Source organism: Electrona antarctica, assembly GCF_951216825.1.
Source record: "Electrona antarctica genome assembly, chromosome: 2".
NCBI lineage: Eukaryota > Metazoa > Chordata > Actinopteri > Myctophiformes > Myctophidae > Electrona > Electrona antarctica.
In genome coordinates, this window is record NC_136807.1 from 57,157,073 (window position 1) to 57,182,035 (window position 24,963).

At 42.3% G+C, this 24,963-nt stretch overlaps 1 protein-coding gene across 1 annotated transcript in view; it reads right to left on the reverse strand.

Moving 5' to 3' along the window:
- LOC306934229 (chymotrypsinogen A-like) overlaps positions 1-24,241 on the reverse strand; it is a gene marked incomplete at its 3' end in the record, with an annotated part of 117,750 nt that extends 93,509 nt beyond the window's left edge. Inside the window, exon 1 of the mRNA XM_079516789.1 lies at positions 24,154-24,241. Coding sequence (XP_079372915.1) covers positions 24,154-24,226 — 73 coding nt within the window. The 5' untranslated portion in view covers positions 24,227-24,241. The remainder of the gene's footprint in view (positions 1-24,153) is intronic.
- Positions 24,242-24,963: the final 722 nt, after the last annotated feature.

A 24,963-nucleotide genomic window follows, 5' to 3' on the forward strand; every position in this document is an offset into this window, starting at 1 on the left:
GTCCTCCACTGTTCCAGGATCAGAACGCATCACTGTCCTCCACTGTTCCAGGATCAGAATGCATCGCTGTCCTCCACTGTTCAAGGAGAGGAAAGCCATGACAGTGACAGTGACCCCGAGGTGCTGCCGGAGGAGCCTGAGCCCACGACAGCCCCCCCAAAACAGACAGAGAAGGACCTAATGGTGTTGCTGCTGATGGACAGCGATGACGATGAAGAGGACCAGCCAGGCGAAGTGGCCAGTGAGATGAAGGCGTATACACAGGACTACACAAAAAGCAACGTAGGCCCACTGCAATGGTGGCGAAAGAATGAGGAGAGATACCCAAAGCTGTCAAAAGTCGCAAAAATAATCCACAGCATCCCATCCACCTCCACATCGTCATGGCTGTTCTTTTAACACTAGTGCGTCGGAGCGGTCAGGCTGACCGATTTTGAAATTTTGAAGTGGATTTTCTTTGCCCATGAAGTCCTGAGAAAGTTCCCCTTGCATGACTTTTTCTAAATGTTCGATTCAAACCATCTCTGTTTTTTTTCCCATCTGAAACGTTTTGGAAATATGATTTTAGACATAATTCTACTAAAATGTCTGCTCTTTTTCGGTCCGTGGGACCGCTCTTAGACTCTCATCCTTTCTCCCCCACAAGCAGTGAAGTTCACACCTCCCTCCCGGCTGGAGACGGGCATTGTTCAAGCTAATGTGTCATTTGCATTCCAACTACTTCCACATGTATAGGCAAACTTACATTACGAATGTACATAAACTAAATGTTGTTTTAGATGTTATATTTGTTATATGCGGTTTGCAGAAATAACAATGTCTGACTTTATTTTTCTCGAAACGGAAAAAGAAAAATATGGTGAAATATGGTGTGTTGACTGACTGGCATATTGTTTCCACCAAACGCATAGCTCAATAGATATAAATACATGTTGACTATACACGCCATCTTTATAGCATAATTATGTAAGATGGCGATGATAAAAATGAATAAATTATCCTGGAATAAAAAAGTTTATAGCATGGTCTGTTTGACCCGACCGACATTTCCTTTCCTTGGAGCGAGAATGCTTGCCGATGCGCGATGCCAAATAAAAATGACAGTGTTTGAAATCAGTCTAACCCGATAGACGTCCCGAACTTATAAATGTTTTGTCAGTCAGAAGAACAGTTCTGTCCGTCTGTCTGTCTGTAAACTTTTCTGCACGCGACCAGTGGAACTGATTTCCACGCATCACGGCTCTCTTTTTTTCTCTCTCTCTCTCTCGTGGAGAGGGAGAGAATATCCAAGTAACTGACGGTGAGGTATGCGGAAGTGCATTTTAGATAACGCTGTAGCACTATTTGTGGCGGTGATGCGTCACATGACTTGATCTATCCTATGGTGTATATATAAACCGTGCTGCTGCTACGGGCCTCTCTGCTGGCACAATAAATCAAATATATATAAATTACATCGATCATAGGCGGCGGGTATGTAAGGCTAGGCCAGGCTTAGCCTTCCCAAAAATTATGCTGGGTATTTTTTAAATATATATAGGCTAATATGTGCGCAGCATTATATAGAAGGCTTGCCGCTCCCAAACTCCCAACTCCTTTGTCTGTAAACTTTTCTGATTTGCACGCACGCACGCACAGCTCTTTCCTTTTTTTGGCACAATCAATCAAATATATATTAATTACATCAATGTTTCCCCCTCTATATAAAAATGACAATATATAACTAATGTCGTATTTCGTCTGACTCTGAGCAATGTGCCTGGCTCTGGCTGTTACACTAACGTGTGGTAGCCTATTTTATTGGCTCAATACAAAGTCGGACAGTGTTTGCTGCGCAAGGGTATTCAATATAGCGCTCACACCGTCACTATAATTATAGTTTGGTAAACTGAAATAAAAAATAAAAAATAACTTGAGTTGTCCTGTCGAGTTGAAACTGCTGCCTTGAATTAGTTGGAATGTAACATTTAGAAGACAATGGCAAGCCGTCAACGGGTGCAGAGAGAGGTGTGAAGATCATTAGAGAGTGGGGGAGAGAATGGCCAATCAAATAGCACGAAAAACACGGTCATCCTGACCGTTAGCCGTCATAGTAGTAGTGAAGTTTTTTCAGACATCCTAGTGTTAATCAGGCACAGGTATGCCATTGCTATTTAAACTTGTACCTGTTTTATTTTAATTAGCCTGATATTCGTTATGAATATAAGGCTAATTAAAATAAAATAACAAATTAATTGGTTGTTTATTATTGCAGTAATATTATTATTTGTTTTTATTAATTTGGCAAGCTTCTTAGCCTATTCTAGAGCTATTCTTTTTTTATTTATTTATCTGTTGCTCCGCACCGCATGCAGCGGGCAATCAATCAGCTAATAGGCTCAGTGTGTCATTAATAATTAAGCCAAGTTGTTAACCAAACTTTCTCCGTTCTTTGCTATGCCAAAGTTAGTTTACTCTGTTTGCATTTTATTTTATTCTTTGAGACAGTCAAAGAGCTTTATGCATGCCTATGCCAGAGGTTAATTTAAGAGTACACGCACGCACACACACACTTTATTCAATAGCTTTTTTGGCATGAGCACACAGACACACGCACACGCACACGCACACACACGCACACGCACACACTTTATTCAATAGCTTTTTTGGCATGAGCACACAGACACAGACACACACACGCACGCGCACACACACACACACACACACGCTGTGATAAAAACATGATGACATCACCATTCTAATGTATAGCTTTTTCTATTTCCTGTCAGACCGATAAGAATACAATGCTTTCATCACATTACACACTCAACTTTGTGTATGTGTGTGTGTGTGTGTGTGTGCGTGCTATTATTATTATTATTATTATTATTATTATTATTATTATTATTATTATTATTATTATTATTACTTGCGCAAGCAGAGCGTGCAAGTCATGTTTTCAGTCAGGTGCTACGATGCGCGTGTTTGGGGCCAGCACATGTTATGACGTCATATGCTGGCCCCAAGCTGACCGTGCAGGTGTGTTTTTGTCATGCTACGAAGCATATGTCCCATGATGTGATGAAGATATGTACCAATGTCCCTTAGAATGCACGTGATATAATGTCATACGGACATACGGAAGCTGACCGTGCAGGTATGTTTTCCGTGAATCGTGATGAAGATTATGTACCAATGCCAGGGTATAATTGGTTGACGATGGTGACGTAATGATGATACTTTTCAGTGTCAAGTACATACGCATCAAACCACCCAGCCGATCACATTATACCACCAACCACTCAGAAAACTACATATACATGCATATAGACATGTACACATATATGGACATATGAGCATATGACGTGATGAATATATGTACCAATGCCATGGTATAGTTGACGGTGACGTAACCATTTTTACCATACTTAAAAATACTACTTGTTTTCCTTCAGAAGCAAGGTACGTAGCAAATAGCTAAATCTAATAATTCAATATGTGAGACTACTTGTGTGCAACAAGCAAGTAGGCACTCGACAGAGTGCAGTTCTAGTTATTATTATTATTATCACTGTGTAGACCAGTAGATGTTAGGATGGATGTTCTCACCTGCATGGATGGTTCTCGGGCGTCCAGCCGTGGCTGTGAGGTGTCTGGACCGACCAGCTCTGGCAGGTTCTCCCAGAGGTCGTCGTGGCAACCGTCCCTCGGTAGTTTATGCCATCGCCAGTGTAGCAGGTCTGGTCTAGAACTATGGATGGATGGACAGGAAGTAGGAGATGGATGGACAGGACAGGAAGTAGGAGATGGATGGACAGGAAGTAGGAGATGGATGGACAGGAAGTAGGAGATGGATGGACAGGACAGGAAGTAGGAAATGGGTGGACAGGAAGTAGGAGATGGATGGACAGGAAGTAGGAGATGGATGGACAGAAAGTAGGAGATGGATGGACAGAAAGTAGGAGATGGATGGACAGGAAGTAGGAGATGGATGGAGGACAGGAAGTAGGAGATGGATGGACAGGAAGTAGGAGATGGATGGACAGAAAGTAGGAGATGGATGGACAGAAAGTAGGAGATGGATGGACAGGAAGTAGGAGATGGATGGAGGACAGGAAGTAGGAGATCGATGGACAGGAAGTAGGAGATGGATGGAGAGAGTCAACACCAGGATCAGGGTTTTGGTAGTTAGTCTCAACCGGTCTGGTTTGGTAGTTAGTCTCAACAGAAGGTCTGGTTTGGTAGTTAGTCTCAACATAAGGCCTGGTTTGGTAGTTAGTCTCAACAGAAGGTCTGGTTTGGTAGTTAGTCTCAACAGAAGGCCAGGTTTGGTAGTTAGTCTCAACAGGAGGTCTGGTTTGGTAGTTAGTCTCAACAGAAGGCCTGGTTTGGTAGTTCATCTCAACAGAAGGCCTGGTTTGGTAGTTAGTCTTCATCAGTGTGGAGTGTGACTGAATGTAGGTTCCTTTTAAGGAGTGGTGACATGGTAACCTGACTCCGCCAGATGGGGCAGCAGAGAGTACACTGGGTTCCCCCCGTACTCTCTGCTGCCCCATCTGGTGGAGTCAGGTTAGTGACATGGTGCAGGTGCACACAATCACGGTACCGCTGATCACCTCCTATCACACCCGGTGGATAAACACAGATTGGGGCTGTGTGATAAAGTCTCTGTTAGCAGTCAATAATGTGACTAGCAATTACATCTCGAAATATGCATATACAAATCAAAACAATTGTAGGATTGTTTAAACATAGCTAATGTAGGTCGACTGGGGACATCAGGCTTTTTTGCCGTTCATAGAGTAAAGCATCATTCTTTTTTTCTACCGTTAATAGCATCAATCCAATATAACATGGCATCGGGTATGCCCATATATCCCTATTGCGGGATTAGATAAATTTAATTTGTTTTGTTTTTATTTAGAATTTAGAATTTAGAATGGAAAGTACAATTAGTAATTAATATAATGGGGTGGCCAGGCAAAGTGCCTTTTTGGGCCACGGGCGTCGCCATGTCCCAATGCCATTCACAAGAATGGAGACATGTTACATTCCTCATTCATATGATGCCTAAAGGAAAAATAGTTTTTAAACAGTATATCCAATAGCATTCCCTTTGTAGTAATAATTGTTCTCAATGCCTATACATTTCAAGTCTTCAACTTTGTGGCCATGTTCACAGAAGTGGCGTGCCACGGGTGACGTGATGTCAGCCTGTTTAATGCTGCTTCTGTGTTCATTGAGCCTGATTTTCAGTTTGCGGGATGTTTGACCAATATAATGTTTGTTGCATGGGCACAACAGGAGATAAATTACGTGTGTCGTGTTACAGGTTATTAAAGATCGTATTCTATACTCTTTGTCTGTGTGTGGATTATGGAAAGTATCCGTTTTAATCATATTGGCACAAGAGGTACATGATCTACATGGGAAGTTGCCTATCATTATTGGTTCAGGTCTCTTTATATGCATGTCAGCCTTCACAAGTCGGTCCCTTAGACTGGTAGCCCTCTTAAAGGTAAATAAAGGGGGTGTTGAAAAACATTTTTGAGTGTTCTATCTGACGACAAAATGTGCCAGTGTTTTGACACTAATGTTGTGACTAATTGAATTAAATGTAAGCACGTAGTTAACAGAAAAAGGTTTTTTGGTTTTCGTTCTCTTGGTGAACAATTCTTTTCTCTCCAATTTATTTACAGTCTCGACCGCTGTGTGAAGGCATGACTCTGGATAACTCTTTTTTTCAATTGCACAGAATCTAATACTGTTAATTTACCATCCGATAGGAACATGTTCAAACCACTACTGTGGTAAACAACACATGTTGTAGATTAGTAGAAGATGAAATTGAAAATGAATTTGAAGGCGAACAGGTGCCTAAATATAAAAGAAACAACCTAACACAAGCAGAAAGGATTGCTTTAGATGATCTAACTAAGGATAAAGACATAATTATAAAACCCTGTGACAAGGGAGGTGGTATTGCTATTTTGGACACACATAAATACAGTGACAAGATACAGGTGATGCTAACTGACAAAAAATATTACAAAAAGTTACTTTTCAATCCTACAGAAAACCACAATGATGAGTTTAAAGCCATCATTCAAAAGGGTCTAAACAATGAATGCATTACCGAAAAATAAGCTACATTTCTAATTAACAAACATCCTATCATACCGGTCATTTACGGCCTACCCAAGATTCATAAGTGTCCTACTGACCCTCCTTTACGTCATATTGTCTCGGGTCGGGGGTTCCCTGACCGAGAACATCTCTAAATGTGTAGATTTTCATGTCCAGAAATTAGTTAAGAATTTACCCTCTTATGTTAAAGATACAACAGATTTTTTTAGTCAAGGTTGACAATATAAAAAATGTGAACGATAACGACTGGCTGGTGAGTCCAGTGTTGGGCATCGTTAACTTTCTAAAGTAACATCGTTAGGTTACTGGATTACTGCCCATAAAAAGAATCCCTTACCGTTACAGATTACCTTCTGAGAAAAGTAACAAATTAGATTATTTTCCGTTATTTTTCGTTACCCGACAATTAAAACCTATTTTTAATGCTTGCGCAAGTTGGTTACATTGTAGTATTAGGCTACTGCATGCCTACCGTCATTGCGCCGCATTATCACGGCCCGGTTAAAAAACGAGAATGATACACACCATGAACTGACCATAGAGGGCTGATTACCTGCACTATTTAAGCAGCTCACTGTCTGCCTGTGTTAGGTGTCGCCTCAGTTTGTGTCTCTCCAGAGACCTGGGTCTCACAAACAGAGCTGGCCTGTTGGGCTTCAGCTATGCCACACTTGTCCACGGTGTGTGCGTCATGTTCTGTCCTATACCGACCAGGTTCCTTGGACAATGCTGGCCCGTTTGGGTTTCAGCTTTGTGTGTCCACTATGCTTCAGCACAGTCCCTGTGTGCAACTGTACGTCTCTCCACGAGAGTACTTCTCTACCCCCCTGCGAGTCGTGACTGGACCGCTCAAAGTGTGTCCATGGGCACTAACCGTGCATTTTGCACTGGAATGTGTGACTAGGAAGAGGAACCATGTTGCTGTCTTGCCTTTGCTTGGATATGACCCTACTACTGACCAACAGCCTCTACTTTGGGTTTTTCAGACTAATATTATCAAACCAAACTTATGTTGCCTTGTTGCGTGAAACCCCCGTCACATATAGCCTGATCCAAATAACTGTATTGTACTGTATTATATCTGGACTTCACTAATTCAGTGTATTCTCCTTGTCTAGTTTGGTGCTGAGGCCCCAGCTCGGGACCAGCCGACGCCCGCTCCAGTGGTGGTGGTATCCCCTTTTCCCTTTGTGTGCCAATTTGATTATTTTACTGTGTGCTGTGGCTTGGGGGTACCACTGCCCTGGACGGGTTAGCTGGTAACCCTCAGTACTGATCCTTTTAGAGTACAATTAGTGTTGAACCACTGTATTTTAAACTATCGATGACTGTTATCTCTGAAATGTTATGATGACACATTCTTAACTTTTGTATAGGCCTATAAGTGAATAAAGCTTTGTACTTTTGTAAACCCGTTTCTGCCTTATTTAAAATGTACAACGAACTGTGTCAGGAGTTATATCATGTATGTATTCAGGTGGTTAATTAGATTCATAACTATTTCCTAGGGCGCAATTCCCTAGGTGGCGTAGTCGCATTTATACCGCCATGCTACACAGGCAGTGACAGTAACAGAATGAGAATCCTGTAGGCAGTAACCTGTTCATTTTGGGGGGGCATCAACACAACAACAGCCTGTTGTTGATGATGAATGATACTATGAAACATAACAATTCATTAACTAGTACTCACCTAATGACGCCGCCACGGAGGATATACCATGTTAAACGTAATTCCAAAGTGTTTAGCCTACATTGTTTAAGTCATAGATGCATGCGGTTTTCATGAACTTTGGCTAAAAGCATGTTGTTGTTATTTAAATTCCACTAGGGGCAGCGGTGGCCGAACGGTTTGCGGAGCATTCTTGATACCGGAAGGTCGCCAGTTCGAATCCCCGGACCGGCACGTTAAAAATACCACCGCTGAAGTGCCCTTGAGCAAGGCATTGAACCCCTACCATGAAATGTTCTATGAGCAGGGTGTGGCTGTAAACAAGCATCTCGAGCTTAGTCCACTTCCCTGGGTAAACAAAGAACTTTGCTTTGCTACCACCCGGTACTTCTAGTCGACTAGACTGTCATGGCAGCTGGCTACAACCGAAACAACTCCCTCTTCCTCTTCAAAATAAAAGCTACTTGTAACAATACTTTTATTTCTTAAGTGAACTACAGGATGTAGTAGACGCAGGATGTATAGTACATGGTATAGTGGGCTTGGAAGGATAAATCACACAGAAGGCAGGAGAAATAAACTCTGCGGGCAGTCGGGGCTTTATTATTTTTAAATCTTGCCAACAAAATGAACAGGGACACATTATAGTAACGGGATTACTTTTTTGGAAAAGTAACTAAGTAACTAACTACTAAATTGCAAAACTAACTAGTTAGTTTATTCCGTTACCAATAAAAGTAGTCCGTTACATAACGTCGTTATTAATAGCGCCGTTACACCCACACGTGACTCTCGATGTAACCTCCTTATACCAACATATCCCAGGTTTTGGGTGGAAGCACTCAACTATTTCCTAGAGAAAATATTTATCAACTAATGAATGCAATTCATTCTCAAAAAGAATGTGTTTGTTTTTGAAAAGAGCCATTATCAACAATTATATGGCTCAGCCATGGGATCTCCCTCGGCGTGCGCATATGCGTGCCTCTTTATGGGGAAATTCGAACAAGACCATATACAATAATGCGACATATAAACAGTATATAAAACAATACTCAAGGTACATCGATGATATTTGTATGATTTGGTCTGGTGATATAGAAACACTCCATGCCTTCCAAATGTATCTAAAATCGTGTGTGGAATCCATTTCCTTTTCAATGGAAATTATTCCGAATTCAATACATTTCCTTGATGTAGAAATCACAAAAGTCGGAAATGAATTAAAAACTACCATATACAGAAAACCTACTGACAAGAATAACTTGTTACGCTTTGAGAGTCACCACCCAGCACCGTTAAAACGGAGTCTACCTGTGAGTCAATTATACAGATTGAAACGCTTATGTAGCTCTCAGGAAGACTACATTTCTCAGAGCCACAGCATGCTAAACAGATTCAGAGAAAATCCAGAGTCATGCCTTCAAACAGCGGTCGAGACTGTAAATAAATTGGAGAGAAAAGAATTGTTCACCAAGAGAACGAAAACCAAAAAAACTTTTTCTGTTAACTACGTGCTTACATTTAATTAAATTAGTCACAGCATCAAAGACGCTGTGTCAAAACACTGGCACATTTTGTCGTCAGATAGAACACTCAAAAATGTTTTTCAACACCCCCCTTTATTTACCTTTAAGAGGGCTACCAGTCTAAGGGACCGACTTGTGAAGGCTGACATGCATATAAAGAGACCTGAACCAATAATGATAGGCAACTTCCCATGTAGATCATGTACCTCTTGTGCCAATATGATTAAAACGGATACTTTCCATAATTCACACACAGACAAAGAGTATAGAATACGATCTGTAATAACCTGTAACACGACACATAGTCTAGTAGCCAGCCCATAGAGCCCCATTGTGAACCCAAGGTTTTATTAGAAATGTTGGGGACCCATACTAAACATTTCTAACATAAAACGTTGGTGTACTCAACATGTCCGGGTTCACTTTTGGCTACTAGACTAACACGTAATTTATCTCCTGTTGTGCCCATGCAACAAACATTATATTGGTCAAACATCCCGCAAACTGTAAAAATCAGGCTCAATGAAACACAGAAGCAGCATTAAACAGGCTGACATCACGTCACCCGTGGCACGCCACTTCTGTGAACATGGCCACAAAGTATAGGCATTGAGAAGGTATGGCTCAACCGCAGAGGTGGTAACCATGAAAAAGTATTACTACAAAGGGAATGCTATTGGATATACTGTTTAAAAACTATTTTTCCTTTAGGCATGAATGAGGAATGTAACATGTCTCCATTCTTGTGAATGGCATCGGGACATTGGCGACGCCCGTGGCCCAAAAAGGCACTTTGCCTGGCCACCAACTTATATTAATTACTAATTGTACTTTCCATTCTAAATTCTAAATTCTAAATTCTAAATAAAATTAAAAAAAAAAAAATTAATCGAATCCCGCAATAGGGATATATGGCCCCGATGCCACGCACATGTTATATTGGATGGATGCTATTAACGGTATAAAAAAATAATGATGCTTTACTCTAATGTATGTAACTGATCTATGAACGGCAAAAAAAGCCTGATGTCCCAAGTCGACCTACATTAGCTATGTTTAAACAATCCTACAATTGTTTTGATTTGTATATATATGCATATTTCGAGATGTAATTGCTAGTCACATTATTGACTGCTAACAGAGACTTTATCACACAGCCCCAATCTGTGTTTATCCACCGGGTGTGATAGGAGGTGATCAGCGGTGATTGTGTGCACCTGCACCATGTTTTGAATCGGGTGGCGCACCTACAGTCAGAGCGCGGTGGTCATATGAAGATTGAACTAGTGGGTGTGCTAAATAACATACTAAAAGTTTACGGAAAACAAACAACTTGAAAGGCATTGTGTTCAAGATGGAGTCCACGATGGAGCTGCCGGGAGCTTAAAATGCCTATGGTTTCATTGCAAACCGACCACTAGGGGGCGAGCAAAAATAGTTTGCATATGGTTTTTGAAAACCTTATGCCCATACCTAACAACATGCCAAAATTCAAAAAGTAGTTACGAAGTCCATAATTGTTATGATTTTTTACATATTAAAACCCAGTTTATAGACATTTTAGCTTATTTTAGCCACCGTGGACACCATCTTGAAAACGCCTTTCTGGTAGTTCGTTGTTCTTAAAATTGTAGTATGTTATTTAGCACACCCAATAGTAACAGAATCCATAATTGATAAAATCTCTTTTAGCAATTATTTTGATTTTCAACCATACCTTTACGTATCCAATATTTGAGTCTGTGCAAACAGACCACTAGGGGGCGCTCCCAACGCTTTTTGAAATCCTTATATCCATACCTAGCACCACACCAAAATTCAGAAACTAGTCACCAAAAGCCAAATCTTGCTGATTTCTTACAAGTCCGCCCCCCGCTATAATTATTTGTTCGGCCCGAAAAATTGTGTTTGTTGTCATGATTTGTCACAACTCGAGTTGGCTTTGTACGACGCTCAAAAGGTCTTTAAATAAATACTTTTTGAAATGTCTATGAGGAAAATGAACGGGGAATCATTTCCTGGGCCCTGGTAGGGGGCGGGGCGGGACTGCTACACTCTACAGTGTAAGTATGTTGATTGGCCTGTGCGCCAGTCAATTCAATTCAAAGGAGCTTTATTGTCATCAGAAAACATACGTTTACATTGCCAAAGCAAGTGTCAAAATACAATATAAACAGTTGAGAATGGGATGTATACAGTTGGAGGGGGTACAGCATTTTGTAAACCAGTCATACAAAGCCAGTAAGCGATTCAAAATATTTTTTTGATTTGTGCCGTCAAGACAGGGGGGGCTGGCGGGCTGCATGGTGGCCTTCGGCCACCAGGTGGGGCTGCCGCCCCAAAAGCCCCTTACTTGCCACGCCCATGATAGTAGGGGTGTAACGATACAGTAACTGCATCGAAAAATCGATTTTAATTTCAAGAGTCGAAGTATATCGAAATGAAAACAGCAAACCTGACTTTCCATCGTATCATTTTGCAATGCAAATAATCGTTTGTTTCAATAGTAGGCTATGTGTTTGTGCGTGCTATTTAGCAATTTTAACCCATTTAGGCCTGACGTCGAAATTAAAAAAATGTCTTCTAAATTCTGACAGTTTTCTGAAATACCTCATGTTTCTGTATCAGTGGTGAATAATATTTCATGTCAAGGACCCCCAAAAAGTATATGTAATTGGCCACCGACCCCCATCTGAAAATGTTGTTCCAGGAACCCCTCAGAAGCAAAGATTTGAGTTAAAAACGTTGGCTCTGGAAGAATATTACATTCAAAGATTTGTGCCGCATTTTTACGATTTTTCAAAAATAGCAGATCTACAAGCTCGTAGCACGCTACGAGCTTGTAGATCTGCTATTTTTCACTAGCTAAAGTATAACATAATGCTTAGTTAAAACACCAAAAGGGTTTCCCGGCCAGAATAATAAAAAGAGGGGGGTTTAATTACTTAGTGTCAAGGTCTGTCTCCGCACAGACCATGTCAGTCCTGGCCACTCCCACTTTCCATTCCACTCTGCAGTCCCATTCACTCACCTGTCTCCAACTCCCTCGTCAGCCCACCTGTGAACACTTTGACAATTTACCTGCTCCCTATATAACTGGACTCTTTACAAACACTCACTGTCCGAACATTCATCATTGTTCCCCGAGTTCCTGGTTTTGTTCTTCTTGTAAGGTTTGCTTTTTGGACTCTACTACTACTGGCTTGTACTCTGTTTTAGTTTTGCGTTTTGTACTTCTTCTTCTTCTGAGCTTACAGCTACTAGTACAGCTACTAGTACTCTTTTGTTTTTTTACCCTTTTCTGCCTTGGACTTAAATCTTTTGATTTTGAACATTCCTGTTTGTGGCGTTGCATATTGGGTTCAGTCATCCTGCTATCCTGACACTTAGTTTATCACTGTGTTTACTTATTTATATCCAAATTCATACCTTTCGCTTAAAAAAAACAGCACCATCCACATGTTTCACACAGATTTAATTTCTTTGATAAATTGTTACTGTATCGATTTCAAATCATTGAATCGTATCGTATCGCCATAATGAACCGATGTGGTCCATGTATCGTTTTCGTCAAAGAACCATGTATCGTATCGTCAACCAATGTATCGTATCGTCAACCAACCATGTATCGTATCGTCAACCAATGTATCGTCAACCAACAATGTATCGTATTGTCAACCAATGTATCGTATCGTCAACCAACAATGTATCGTATCGTCAACCAATGTATCGTATCGTCAACCAACAATGTATCGTATCGTCAACCAATGTATCGTATCGTCAACCAACAATGTATCGTATCGTCAACCAACCATGTATCGTATCGTCAACCAATGTATCGTATCGTCAACCAACCATGTATCGTATCGTCAACCAATGTATCGTATCGTCAACCAACCATGTATCGTATTGTCAACCAACCATGTATCGTATTGTCAACCAACCATGTATCGTGATACGTATCGTATCGCTGTTAAAATGTATCCTTACACCCCTAGTAAATAGTGTAATAGTGTAATAGTTATTTGGCTATATAGAAGTGTCTATTTGTACGTCTCTAAATGTTTTGATGATTTGAACATGGTGGACCCTCTTGTAAACAAGTGTAATGTCGTCCGCTCACAGTTAACAGTCTTTGTATTGAGTTTGTGCTTGAAATGTACTGTGATTCTGCAAACTGTTAATACATATTTCAATCAATCAATGCCCAACCTCCCGAACACAAGGATGAACAGACTGGGTGAGCTGCTGCACACAGTAAAACCTCCCGAACACAAGGATGGACAGACTGGGCGAGCTGCTGCACACAGTACAGTGTTGTTTTTGGCAGCACATTTTGATTTTAGTTTTAGTCTTTTGAATAGTTTTCATTTAGTTTTAGTCACATTTTAGTCACGTGGAATGTTTTAGTGTTAGTCTAGTTGTAGTCGACTAAATATCATATGATTTTAGTCCACTAAATCTACAGTTGATTTAGTCGAACAAAATGTATTTTGGCGGGCTTGATGCCGTCGTAATGACTGATTTTTCACTTGCTGAAAATAGCCGATCTACAACGTGTCGCACTGCGACACGTTGTGGGCTTGTAGATCGGCTATTTTCAGCATGCAACCAAGTGTACAATGACTTATTCTTTCTGACATTTTAGTCTAGTTTTTAATTGTTGACGAAATTGTCAGTATATATTTAGTCACCATAGCTGAGTTTTCAATTTCGTTTTCGTCAGTGAAAAAAGGTAGTCGACGAACATTTTTCGTCTTAGTTTTAGTCGACGAAAACAACACTGCGCAGTAAAAGTTCTTAGAAATGTTGTTTCTAGTTGATCAGATCTACAAGCTCACGAGGTGTTGATGTAGATCGGTTGGTTGAACAATTTTAAAGGAGCATTCAGTGATTTGGATTTATTTAATCCATTCAATCAGAGGTTATTTAACCCATTAAATCAGAGGTTATTAATCATTTAATAATCATAGCGCCCAGTCGATTTATAGCAGGGGAGCACTTTTACCGACGGACCGGATGTTATCCCGGATGTGGCTGTAGCAGCTAGATGTAGCCGAAACACTCTAGAGGCGATCGACAACAACGGGAGGTATGATTAATTCTAGAAGTCTAGAGAGCGGGGGCGTCTAGAGACTGGGGGGGCGGGGGCGTCTAGAGACTGGGGGGGCGGGGGGCGGGGCCGTCTAGCGACTGGACAGTGGGGGGCCGACTAGAGACTGGACAGCGGGGGGCGGCGTCTAGCGACTGGACAGCGGGGGGACGACTAGAGACTGGACAGCAGGGGGCGGGGCCGTCTAGAGACTGGGGGGCGGGGCCGCCTAGAGACTGGACAGCGGGGGGGTGTCTAACACAGGATCTTTTCTAATTGGACGGGATGAATAAAGGGTTAAAGGTCTGCTGATATGCTGGTACTGTACATCACGTGGTCTACTGTACATCACGTGGTCTACTGTACATCACGTGGTCTACTGTACATCACGTGGTCTATACTGTACATCACGTGGTCTATACTGTACATCACGTGGTCTATACTGTACATCATGTGGTCTATACTGTACATCATGTGGTCTATACTGTACATCACATGGTCTACTGTACATCACGTGGTCTACTGTACATCATGTGGTATATACTGTACATCACGTGGTCTACTGTACATCGTGGTCTACTGTACATCACGTGGTCTATACTGTACATCACGTGGTCTACTGTACATCACGTGGTCTACTGTACATCACGTGGTCTATACTGTACATCACGTGGTCTATACTGTACATCATGTGGTCTATACTGTACATCATGTGGTCTATACTGTACATCACATGGTCTACTGTACATCACGTGGTCTACTGTACATCATGTGGTATATACTGTACATCACGTGGTCTCTACTGTACATCACGTGGTCTATACTGTACATCACGTGGTCTACTGTACATCACGTGGTCTCTACTGTACACCACGTGGTCTCTACTGTACACCACGTGGTCTATACTGTACATCATGTGGTCTACTGTACATCACGTGGTCTATACTGTACATCATGTGGTCTACTGTACATCACGTGGTCTACTGTACATCACGTGGTCTACTGTACATCACGTGGTGTACTGTACATCACGTGGTCTACTGTACAAATACATCACATGGTCTACTGTACATCATGTGGTCTACTGTACATCATGTGGTCTACTGTACATCACGTGGTCTATACTGTACATCACGTGATCTACTGTACATCACGTGGTCTACTGTACATCACGTGGTCTACTGTACATCACGTGGTCTATACTGTACATCACATGGTCTACTGTACATCACATGGTCTACTGTACATCACATGGTCTACTGTACATCACGTGGTCTATACTGTACATCACGTGGTCTACTGTACATCACGTGGTCTATACTGTACATCACATGGTCTACTGTACATCACATGGTCTACTGTACATCACGTGGTCTATACTGTACATCACGTGGTCTACTGTACATCACATGGTCTACTGTACATCACATGGTATATACTGTACATCACGTGGTCTACTGTACATCACATGGTATATACTGTACATCACGTGGTCTACTGTACATCACGTGGTCTACTGTACATCACATGGTCTATACTGTACATCACATGGTCTACTGTACATCACATGGTCTACTGTACATCACGTGGTCTATACTGTACATCACGTGGTATACTGTACATCACGTGGTCTACTGTACATCACGTGGTCTACTGTACATCACGTGGTCTACTGTACATCACGTGGTCTACTGTACATCACGTGGTCTATACTGTACATCACGTGGTCTATACTGTACATCACGTGGTCTACTGTACATCACGTGGTCTACTGTACATCATGTGGTCTATACTGTACATCACGTGGTCTATACTGTACATCACGTGGTCTACTGTACATCACGTGGTCTACTGTACATCACGTGGTCTATACTGTACATCACGTGGTCTACTGTACATCACGTGGTCTACTGTACATCACGTGGTCTACTGTACATCATGTGGTCTATACTGTACATCACGTGGTCTACTGTACATCACGTGGTCTACTGTACATCACGTGGTCTATACTGAACATCACGTGGTCTATACTGTACATCAGGTGGTCTACTGTACATCACGTGGTCTACTGTACATCACGTGGTCAATACTGTACATCACGTGGTCTATACTGTACATCACGTGGTCTACTGTACATCACGTGGTCTACTGTACATCACGTGGTCTACTGTACATCACGTGGTCTACTGTACATCATGTGGTCTACTGTACAAATACATCACATGGTCTACTGTACATCACATGGTCTACTGTACATCACGTGGTCTACTGTACATCACATGGTCTACTGTACATCACGTGGTCTGACGGTACATTTAGCGTCATATTGGCTATAAATGTAATTAAAAATATATATTTTTTCGCCCCGAAACTATTAGTTAGAATGCAATTGAGGTTGGCGTGGGGTTTTTTTTAGGGGAACTGCAGCACAAGCAGAGATCCAGAGACAACAGAGATCCAGTGACACTAGAGGGAACAGCACTTGAGGAAGTAAAAGCCTTCACATACTTAGGCAGTGTCATAGACAGTCAGGGCGGCACGGATGCAGACGTCAGAGCCAGAATCGGCAAGGCAAGAGCCGCATTCATCCAACTCAAGACCATTTGGAGCTCGAAACAAATCAGGCAGCGGACAAAGCTCAGACTCTTCAGCTCAAACGTCAAGCCAGTACTATTGTACGGATCAGAGACGTGGAGGACAACAAAGGCAACAACAATGAAGGTGCAAACATTCATCAACAGCTGCCTGAGGAGAATCCTGAGCATCTGCTGGCCAGACACCATCGGCAATAATGACCTCTGGCAGAGAATGAGTCTACCACCAGTGGAAGAGGAGATTAAGAGAAGAAGGTGGGGATGGGATCGGCCACACACTTCGGAAGCCCAATACCAGCATAACAAGACAAGCCCTTAGATGGAACCCGCAAGGCACGAGAAAGAGAGGGAGGCCGAAGAACACCTGGCGCTGCAGGGACCTTGAGACTGACATCAAGCAGTGTCGACTGACATGGAAACAGCTGGAAAAGAAGGCCCAGGATAGAGGACTCTGGCGAACTGTAGTCAACGGCCTATGCTCCATGAAAAGGAGCGATAGGCATAAGTAAGTAAGCAGCACAAGCGCAAATTTCGGGCTGGAGTCCCACGTTCCCCCGGTCACCAACACCCCTGTCTGCCCGCTCTGAGAGCCCTCAGCCCCACCGCGCGACTACAGACTGTCTGTTGTTGTCTGCCCGCTCTGAGAGCCCTCAGCCACGCCGCGCGACTACAGACTGTCTGCTGTTCTCTTCCCTTTCTTTCTTCCCCTCTCAGCCGCAGGCTGAAATGTACACCCCTCTGTAATACCGTAGTTAGTTACCACAACATTGTTCAAGTGAACTATAGTGTGTTTATGTTTGTATTCATTGCAATAATCAATATCGCTATGATGAATTATCGGCCTGGTTGTCCGAGCCGCTCTGTGGAGTTGAGGCTTATAGTCTTGCGGCCGAGATCATGAGCCTCTCCGGGGGACGTATAGCCTCTCTGCTCCCCGCAGTGAACTGGGCATGCGACACACACACACACACACACACACACACACACACACACACACACACACACACACACACACACACACACACACACACACACACACACACACACACACACACACACACAAGCAGCTCCGCCTCCAGCGGCCAATCGGCAATCGCACTCTTTGCCAGCTCCACCCTCACCCCAGAGAGAGAGAGAGAGAGAGAGGGCGCCCTCCCCATATCGGTGTCAGGTTACAACACGATGAGCCTGCAAATGCCCCGGTGTGGCATCTGATTGCCGGGAGACTATGCTTCAACCCCGCGGATCGGACAACGAGGGCGATAATTCATCATAGCGATATTGATTATTACAATGAATAAACAAATACAAAGTTCACTTGAACAATGTTGTGGTAACTATAAGGCATTTGAAGAGAGGTATACAGTTTAGCCAGCTGCAGTGCTGCTACTCAACCTGTCAACTTTTAGCCGTGGCTAGTGCATGTCAGCGGAGGACACAGAGAGCTAGCCTAGATGCCCGAGGCAGATTCCGTGCCATTGCATGTGTGTGCGTGTGCGTGTGCATGTGCGTGGAATGCACTTCCCGTTGCAGTCAGAACTGCAGCCTCACTTCCAATATTCCGCCGTACTCTGAAAACCCACCTTTTCAGACTCCATCATGGCCCATAGCACTTACCGTACCCCCTTAGATAGCACTTTTTAGACTTAGATAGCATTTGAAACAGACTTATATAGCATGTCATGTAGACAGCACAATAATTGCATTGTATGTAGTCTATAGTATATGTATAGTTTATATGTATAGTGTCATTATATAGATATGTTCTAGTTATGTTCTTAGCTTATGCATGTTTCATGATAAATGCATTTTTTACCGGACTGTTACTTGTAACAGTATGTATTTCAATATATTTCTATATTGCAGTATTGATACTTTTACTCAAGTACAAAATGTGATACTTTTTCCACCACTGCATATTGCAAGCTATACTCAGTGCAGCTCTGCTCATCATGGCTTGAAGCCACCTGGTGGTTGAATGGCCACTCCACATATTAAAATAAACCTGTGGGTGTGGCTGAGAATCTGGGGGTGGGTCTGTGGGTGTGTCCTGATAAATGTCAGTTTGAGACTGAGGAACAAAGATATGGGATCCCACTGTATGTGATGTATTCCCATGCTTTTTTTTGGTTCTTGCTTAATGTAAATCGCTCTGGATTAAGAGCGTCTGCTAAATGCATGGGACTCGTTGAGGGCATGTCAGCGGGGGACACAGAGAGCTAGATGGCCCCCCGGGGCATGGGACTCGTTGAGGGCATGTCAGCGGGGGACACAGAGAGCTAGATGGCCCCCCGGGGCATGGGACTCGTTGAGGGCATGTCAGCGGGGGACACAGAGAGCTAGATGGCCCCCCGGGGCATGGGACTCGTTGAGGGCATGTCAGCAGGGGGACACAGAGAGCTAGATGGCCCCCCGGGGCATGGGACTCGAGTGCGAAATTGCGATTATGTAACAGTTACCCTAAAAAAAAAAACATGTCAACTCAATGTCCTTGTAACTAAGATTTTCGAGCGAATTGTTTTTTTTTTTTCAATGAGACTTTCACCCAGTATGAAGCTAAATGTGACACCAAAAGAGTAGCATAGCAACTTATGCTACTCTTTTGGTGTCACATTTAGCTTCATACTGGGTGAAAGTCTGTAATCTTAGTTACAAGGACATTGAGTTGACATGTTTTTCTTTTTTAGGGTAACTGTTGCATAATCGCAATTTCGCACTCGAGTCCCATAGAAGACATAGAAGCCCGCATAGAAGACAATGGGGAAAGCTCATTGCCGGCCTGACGTCATCATCATGATTAGCATGAAAGATAGCCGTTCTTATCTCCCGAGGGGCATGACATTCCCCCTTTAAGGGACAGGGAGGAACTCTTTATAATTATGGTGAGCACATTCCATCGTAGGGAGGATTATCACAACAAAACAAAGAAAAACTAGAAAAAGTGCCCTTCTGGGCACAGGTCTCCACCAGGAGGATAGGAGTGTGTGTGATGTTTGGCAAAATGTTTAGGAGTATAGTATAGATTTTTTGTTTGTTTGTTTGTTCTTCATTTTGTTGAGGAAATGCAGAGCCAGATCACTCATAGCATCTCTGAGGATAGAATTCTGGATGAGCAGGACATGTGCAGCATTTTGTACAAAACGGGCTACTCCTGAAAACTTTGGAAGGCAATCTTAGCTAATCAGTGTAGAATCTGAGAAATCCAACAGGCTCGTCTTGATCACATGACTACAGAGATCATGTGTACCGATTTGCGTGAAATTTGGGTGAAATCTGTGCGACTAACATAAACAATGTGTTTTGCAGAAATCGGCCTCATGGTGGCGCTATAACCGGCAGAATGATGTGGATTTTTTTTTTCCATGGCCTCTAGGGAGTGCACATACATAAGTCGTATACAGACCGATGCAGTTATAGGTAAAAACAGGAATTAGCCTGTTATAGCGCAACCGTGAGGCTGATTTGGGGAAAAATTGGCATGTCGTCCTCGGCCTAGTGGAAATGTGTGTGTATAATTTCATGGAAATTGGACACTGTGTTTGTGATTTGTAGCATTTTGTTCGAAACGGACCAATCATGTGAGCTTTGGAAGCCAATCTTAGCCAATCAGGATGGAAGATGGGAAATTGTGCAGATCCGTGTTGATCACATGACTATGGAGATAGTGTAAACCGAATTGTGTGATGTATGGATAAAATGTGTACGAGTTATCTACAGAAATGTGGTTTTCCTAAATCGGCCTCATGGTGGCGCTATAACAGGCCGTTGACGAATATTTGGGGCAGATGTTCGTCGTTGGCATCCAGGGAGTGTGTGTGCAAAGTTTGGCATGGATCGGTGCCGGAGATTAGCTGATAACGGACAGACGGAAGGACGGACGGAAGGACGGAAGGACGGACACACGGACAGAGTGCAAAACATTCTCTCCCCATGCCTTCGGCCTGGTGGAGACAATAAGTGAAACTTTAGTTTTATTCAACCAAGGTTCATGTTTTAGGTTGTTATTAGAACCTTGGTTATTAGAGGTTATCAGAACCTTGGTTATATGAACCTTTAGGTTGTTATCAGAGAAAGTAAAAGATGAGTGTTCATTTTTTTTTATTTGCTGCTTTCTTTCGATTTAGGGACTGTTATAGCGATTTTACTATAGTCCTACTAGACCCCAAGAAATTACATCTGGCCACAAAAGATCACAGGATCTACTGAATGTGAAGGTAGCCTACTGGGGGGAAGCCGGCCACACTGTGTGTCATAGGCTCAATATGTCACTTTGACACATTCAGTAGATCCTGTGATCTTTTGTGGCCAAATATAATTTCCTGGGGTCTAGTAGGACTATAGTAAATAATAAAAAAAGTTATCGCTATAAAAGTTTTTAAAGAAATACATATTTAGCCCCATGTTCGAATGCCCCCGCCCCCTTTCAAAAACAGCTAAAATCCCTAAAACTAAAGAAAGCAGCAAATGAAAAGAAATTAACACTCATCTTTTACTTTCTCTAATAACAACCTAAAACATGAACCTTGGTTGAAAAAAAACTAAAGTTGTCCTTTAAGTGAAATCACTGAATATACCTTTAAAATGTTTTTCAAAATAGTAAAAAAAAAACAAAAAAAAAAAACACACCTGTGTGAAGTGAGTGTTGCAACTCCGTGTGGGGGTTCCCGGGGGGGGGACCCAGCCACCCACCCAGCCACACACATAACTCCGTAAGGGAGTGGTTCCACCACTCAAAAAAAGCAAAGAAGTTTAGGGATAAGTGCTTTAGCACTGAAAAAAATAGGCCCATGTGTACAGTAAGTAAACAGTTACAGTAAACATAACTATACAGTATAAGTGTGTACAGGTATTATGCACATTTATAAAGTGACAATGTAATGACTTTTTAAGACCTATTTTAACACCAAATTGTCAAATATTATGCAAGAAATATGTAAAAGTAGCCGATCTACAAGCTCACAACACTCCACACTGCTTGTTTTATCTGCGGAGCCGGGTCAAATTAAATGTAATGCCTTTATACAACTCCACGTGCTTGTCGAGGGGGGGGGGGGATTATTGATTATTGATTATTGATTATGTGTGTGTGTGTGTGTTGTCTTCATGCTGTATCTGTACCTCGACTAGACAGACAGACAGACAGACAGACAGACAGACAGACTATTTTGGACAGATAATAATGCATACATTAAAGTGCCTAATGTAATGTTTTTCTTCTTCTTACTTAAATAAGGGGGGGGGGGTCACTGGGGGTCACTCATTAAAAATAAATTAATCCACAAAACTATGGTAATTTGTATTGTAGACCTATTTCTACCATACAGAGCAACATTGGAACTATATGTGTGTCCAGTATCAGTACGCCAGCAGCAGCACAAACAAATAGTTCCATCATGTGACAGAGAGGTCAAAGTTGAACCAACGTTGTGCTATATGGTAGAAATAGGTCAACAAGACAAATGATGATAGTTTTGTGGATTTTTTTTGTTGAGTGGTTCAACCACTCCCTTACGGAGCTGGGTGTGTGGCTGGGTGGCTGGCTGGGTCTGAGCACAAAAATAGCATGGTTGTTTTTCACCACCTGTGCGCAACCTAACACACACACACAAACACACACGCAAATATTAACTGTATATATGGTGATTTTGGGTGTGCCAGTACAGCACAGTGACAGTACAGTACAGTACAGTACAGTACAATGACAGTACAGTACAGTAGAGGGTACAGTAGAGGGTAACACGGTAACTATGTAATTTCTATACCGTTTCGGACATGGGGCGGCTCGCCGGAAACCGGGCCAGCACCCTGGCCGTTGTCCTGTGGGTCTGGAACTTCCGGACGACCCCCACACGGAGTTGCACCACTCACTTCACATGGGTGTGATTTTTATTTTTAATGAGTGAACCCCAAACCCCCACCACCACCAGAACTACTTAATATTCACCAAAACCAGAGCAGACCTCCCACCATGGGACTCAACCAATCAGACCTCCCACCACGGGACTCAACCAATCAGAACTCCCACCACGGGACTCAACCAATCAGAACTCTCATCACGGGACTCAACCAATCAATGAATACCTTTACAACCACTAGATTAACTAGAAAGGTCGCAATTTTTAAAATAGGCCCCTCCCACTAACTTCAGACGACGATTAAGGCCGAACGATACGGACAAAAACAAATCAAAATGGCGGGCCTATATGGGGAGATGCGTCATGACCCAAGGAATCCAGGGCAAACATAATTTTGATTTTACAACATATGGTTCAAGAGTTATAAGCCAAAACATAAAGTGGGCTTCCCCATTATAAGTCTATGGAGAACTAATTAATTAATCATCAATTAAACTATACAACGGATCTCTTAGCAATGAGCAAGTACACGATTCCCGATGAAGCCGGTCGATTTGACATATGGCTCGAGTGTGTGCAGCAAAAACTGTGGGAGGAGTAGTGCGGCAAAGTATCCAAATTTACAATATCAAGTAGTCTTTGTCCTGCAGCTTTAAGTCCACACATCTGATCTAACACTTTAAAGAACCAAGAGTAAAAGTGCAGAAATGTCACTTTTCAAGTTTTCAAAATGTAATCGTTTGAAAATAGCCGATCTACAAGTTCACAATGTCTCACAGTGTGATACATTGTGAGCTTGTAAAGCAGGACAGGAACAAACAGCAAAAAACTCACAAAAAAACACAGAAAAACAGAAGTTTCAATCATTGTTGTACTGTTATACTATAGCTGTTGAAAAATAGCAGATCTACAAGCTCATAGTGCGCCACTCTATGAGCTTGTAGGTCTGCTATTTTTGAAAAATCGTGAAAATGTGGCCCAAATGTTTGAATATATATATTCTTTCACAGCAAACGTTTTTAACTCAAATCCTTGCTTCTGAGGGGTCCCTGGAACAACATATTTTCAGACGGGGGTCGGCGGCCTCAAATACTTTTTTGGGAGTCCTTGACATGAAATTGTTTGAGAACCACTGATATAGAAACATGAGGGTTTTAACCCTGTGAGAACCACTGATACAGAAACATGAGGGTTTTGCAGAAAACTGTCAATTTTGTAGAATCGAAAGGTCTAAATGGGTTAAAACATGTCAGTAGTTTAAAACATGTCAGTAGTTTAAACCCTACCTTCAGCCTTCAGTGAGTTCAGAGCGAGTAGCCATGATGTGACGAGGAGAGCCAGCGCTGTTACCACACGCATCTCTGCAGTCAATCTGTCAGCGCGTCAATCAGCCTGTCAGCATGTCAATCAGCCTGTCAATCAGACTTTCAATCAGCCTGTCAGCACGTCAGCCTGGGAGAGCAGAGAGAGAGAGACAGACTGGCATTAGGAGGGAAACCACATGCTCTTGTAGTCCCTACAACCACAAGGAACGGGGTCAAAGGTGCAGGTGACAACACACGCACGCACGCGCACGCACACACACACACACGCACACACACAGTCTCATGACTTACTGTGTGAGCTGTGATGAAATCAGCACTCTAGATTGGACTCATTGATTGACACATAGGCCTACTTTACTTTTAGCCTACTATATAGTCGGGTGCAATTATGGTTTGACCCTAAAAAAATTGCAACAGAAGGTTTCTCAACTGTTTTTTGTAGTATTAGGTGTCCTTAATAAACTAAACTAAAAGTTTACCAAAGTTTGACCATGCGAAAGGTCAGATTTTCAAGATGGCCGCCCCAGTTCCATAAAAGGCCATTACTCCTTCATTATTCACGGTAGACAAGTCATTTTGGTGCCTAACCCCATGTTTTGGTGATCTAGGAATCCAATTAGCATATTTAAATTATAGTCAAGCAATTACAAGTACAATTATATAATAAAGCAATTGGTTATAAGGTTATAACAGTGTAATAGGACATTTCTCCCTTTTCTATATGCCTAATGCCCAGGATTGGTGAATTCATCACCTATACAAATAATTCAC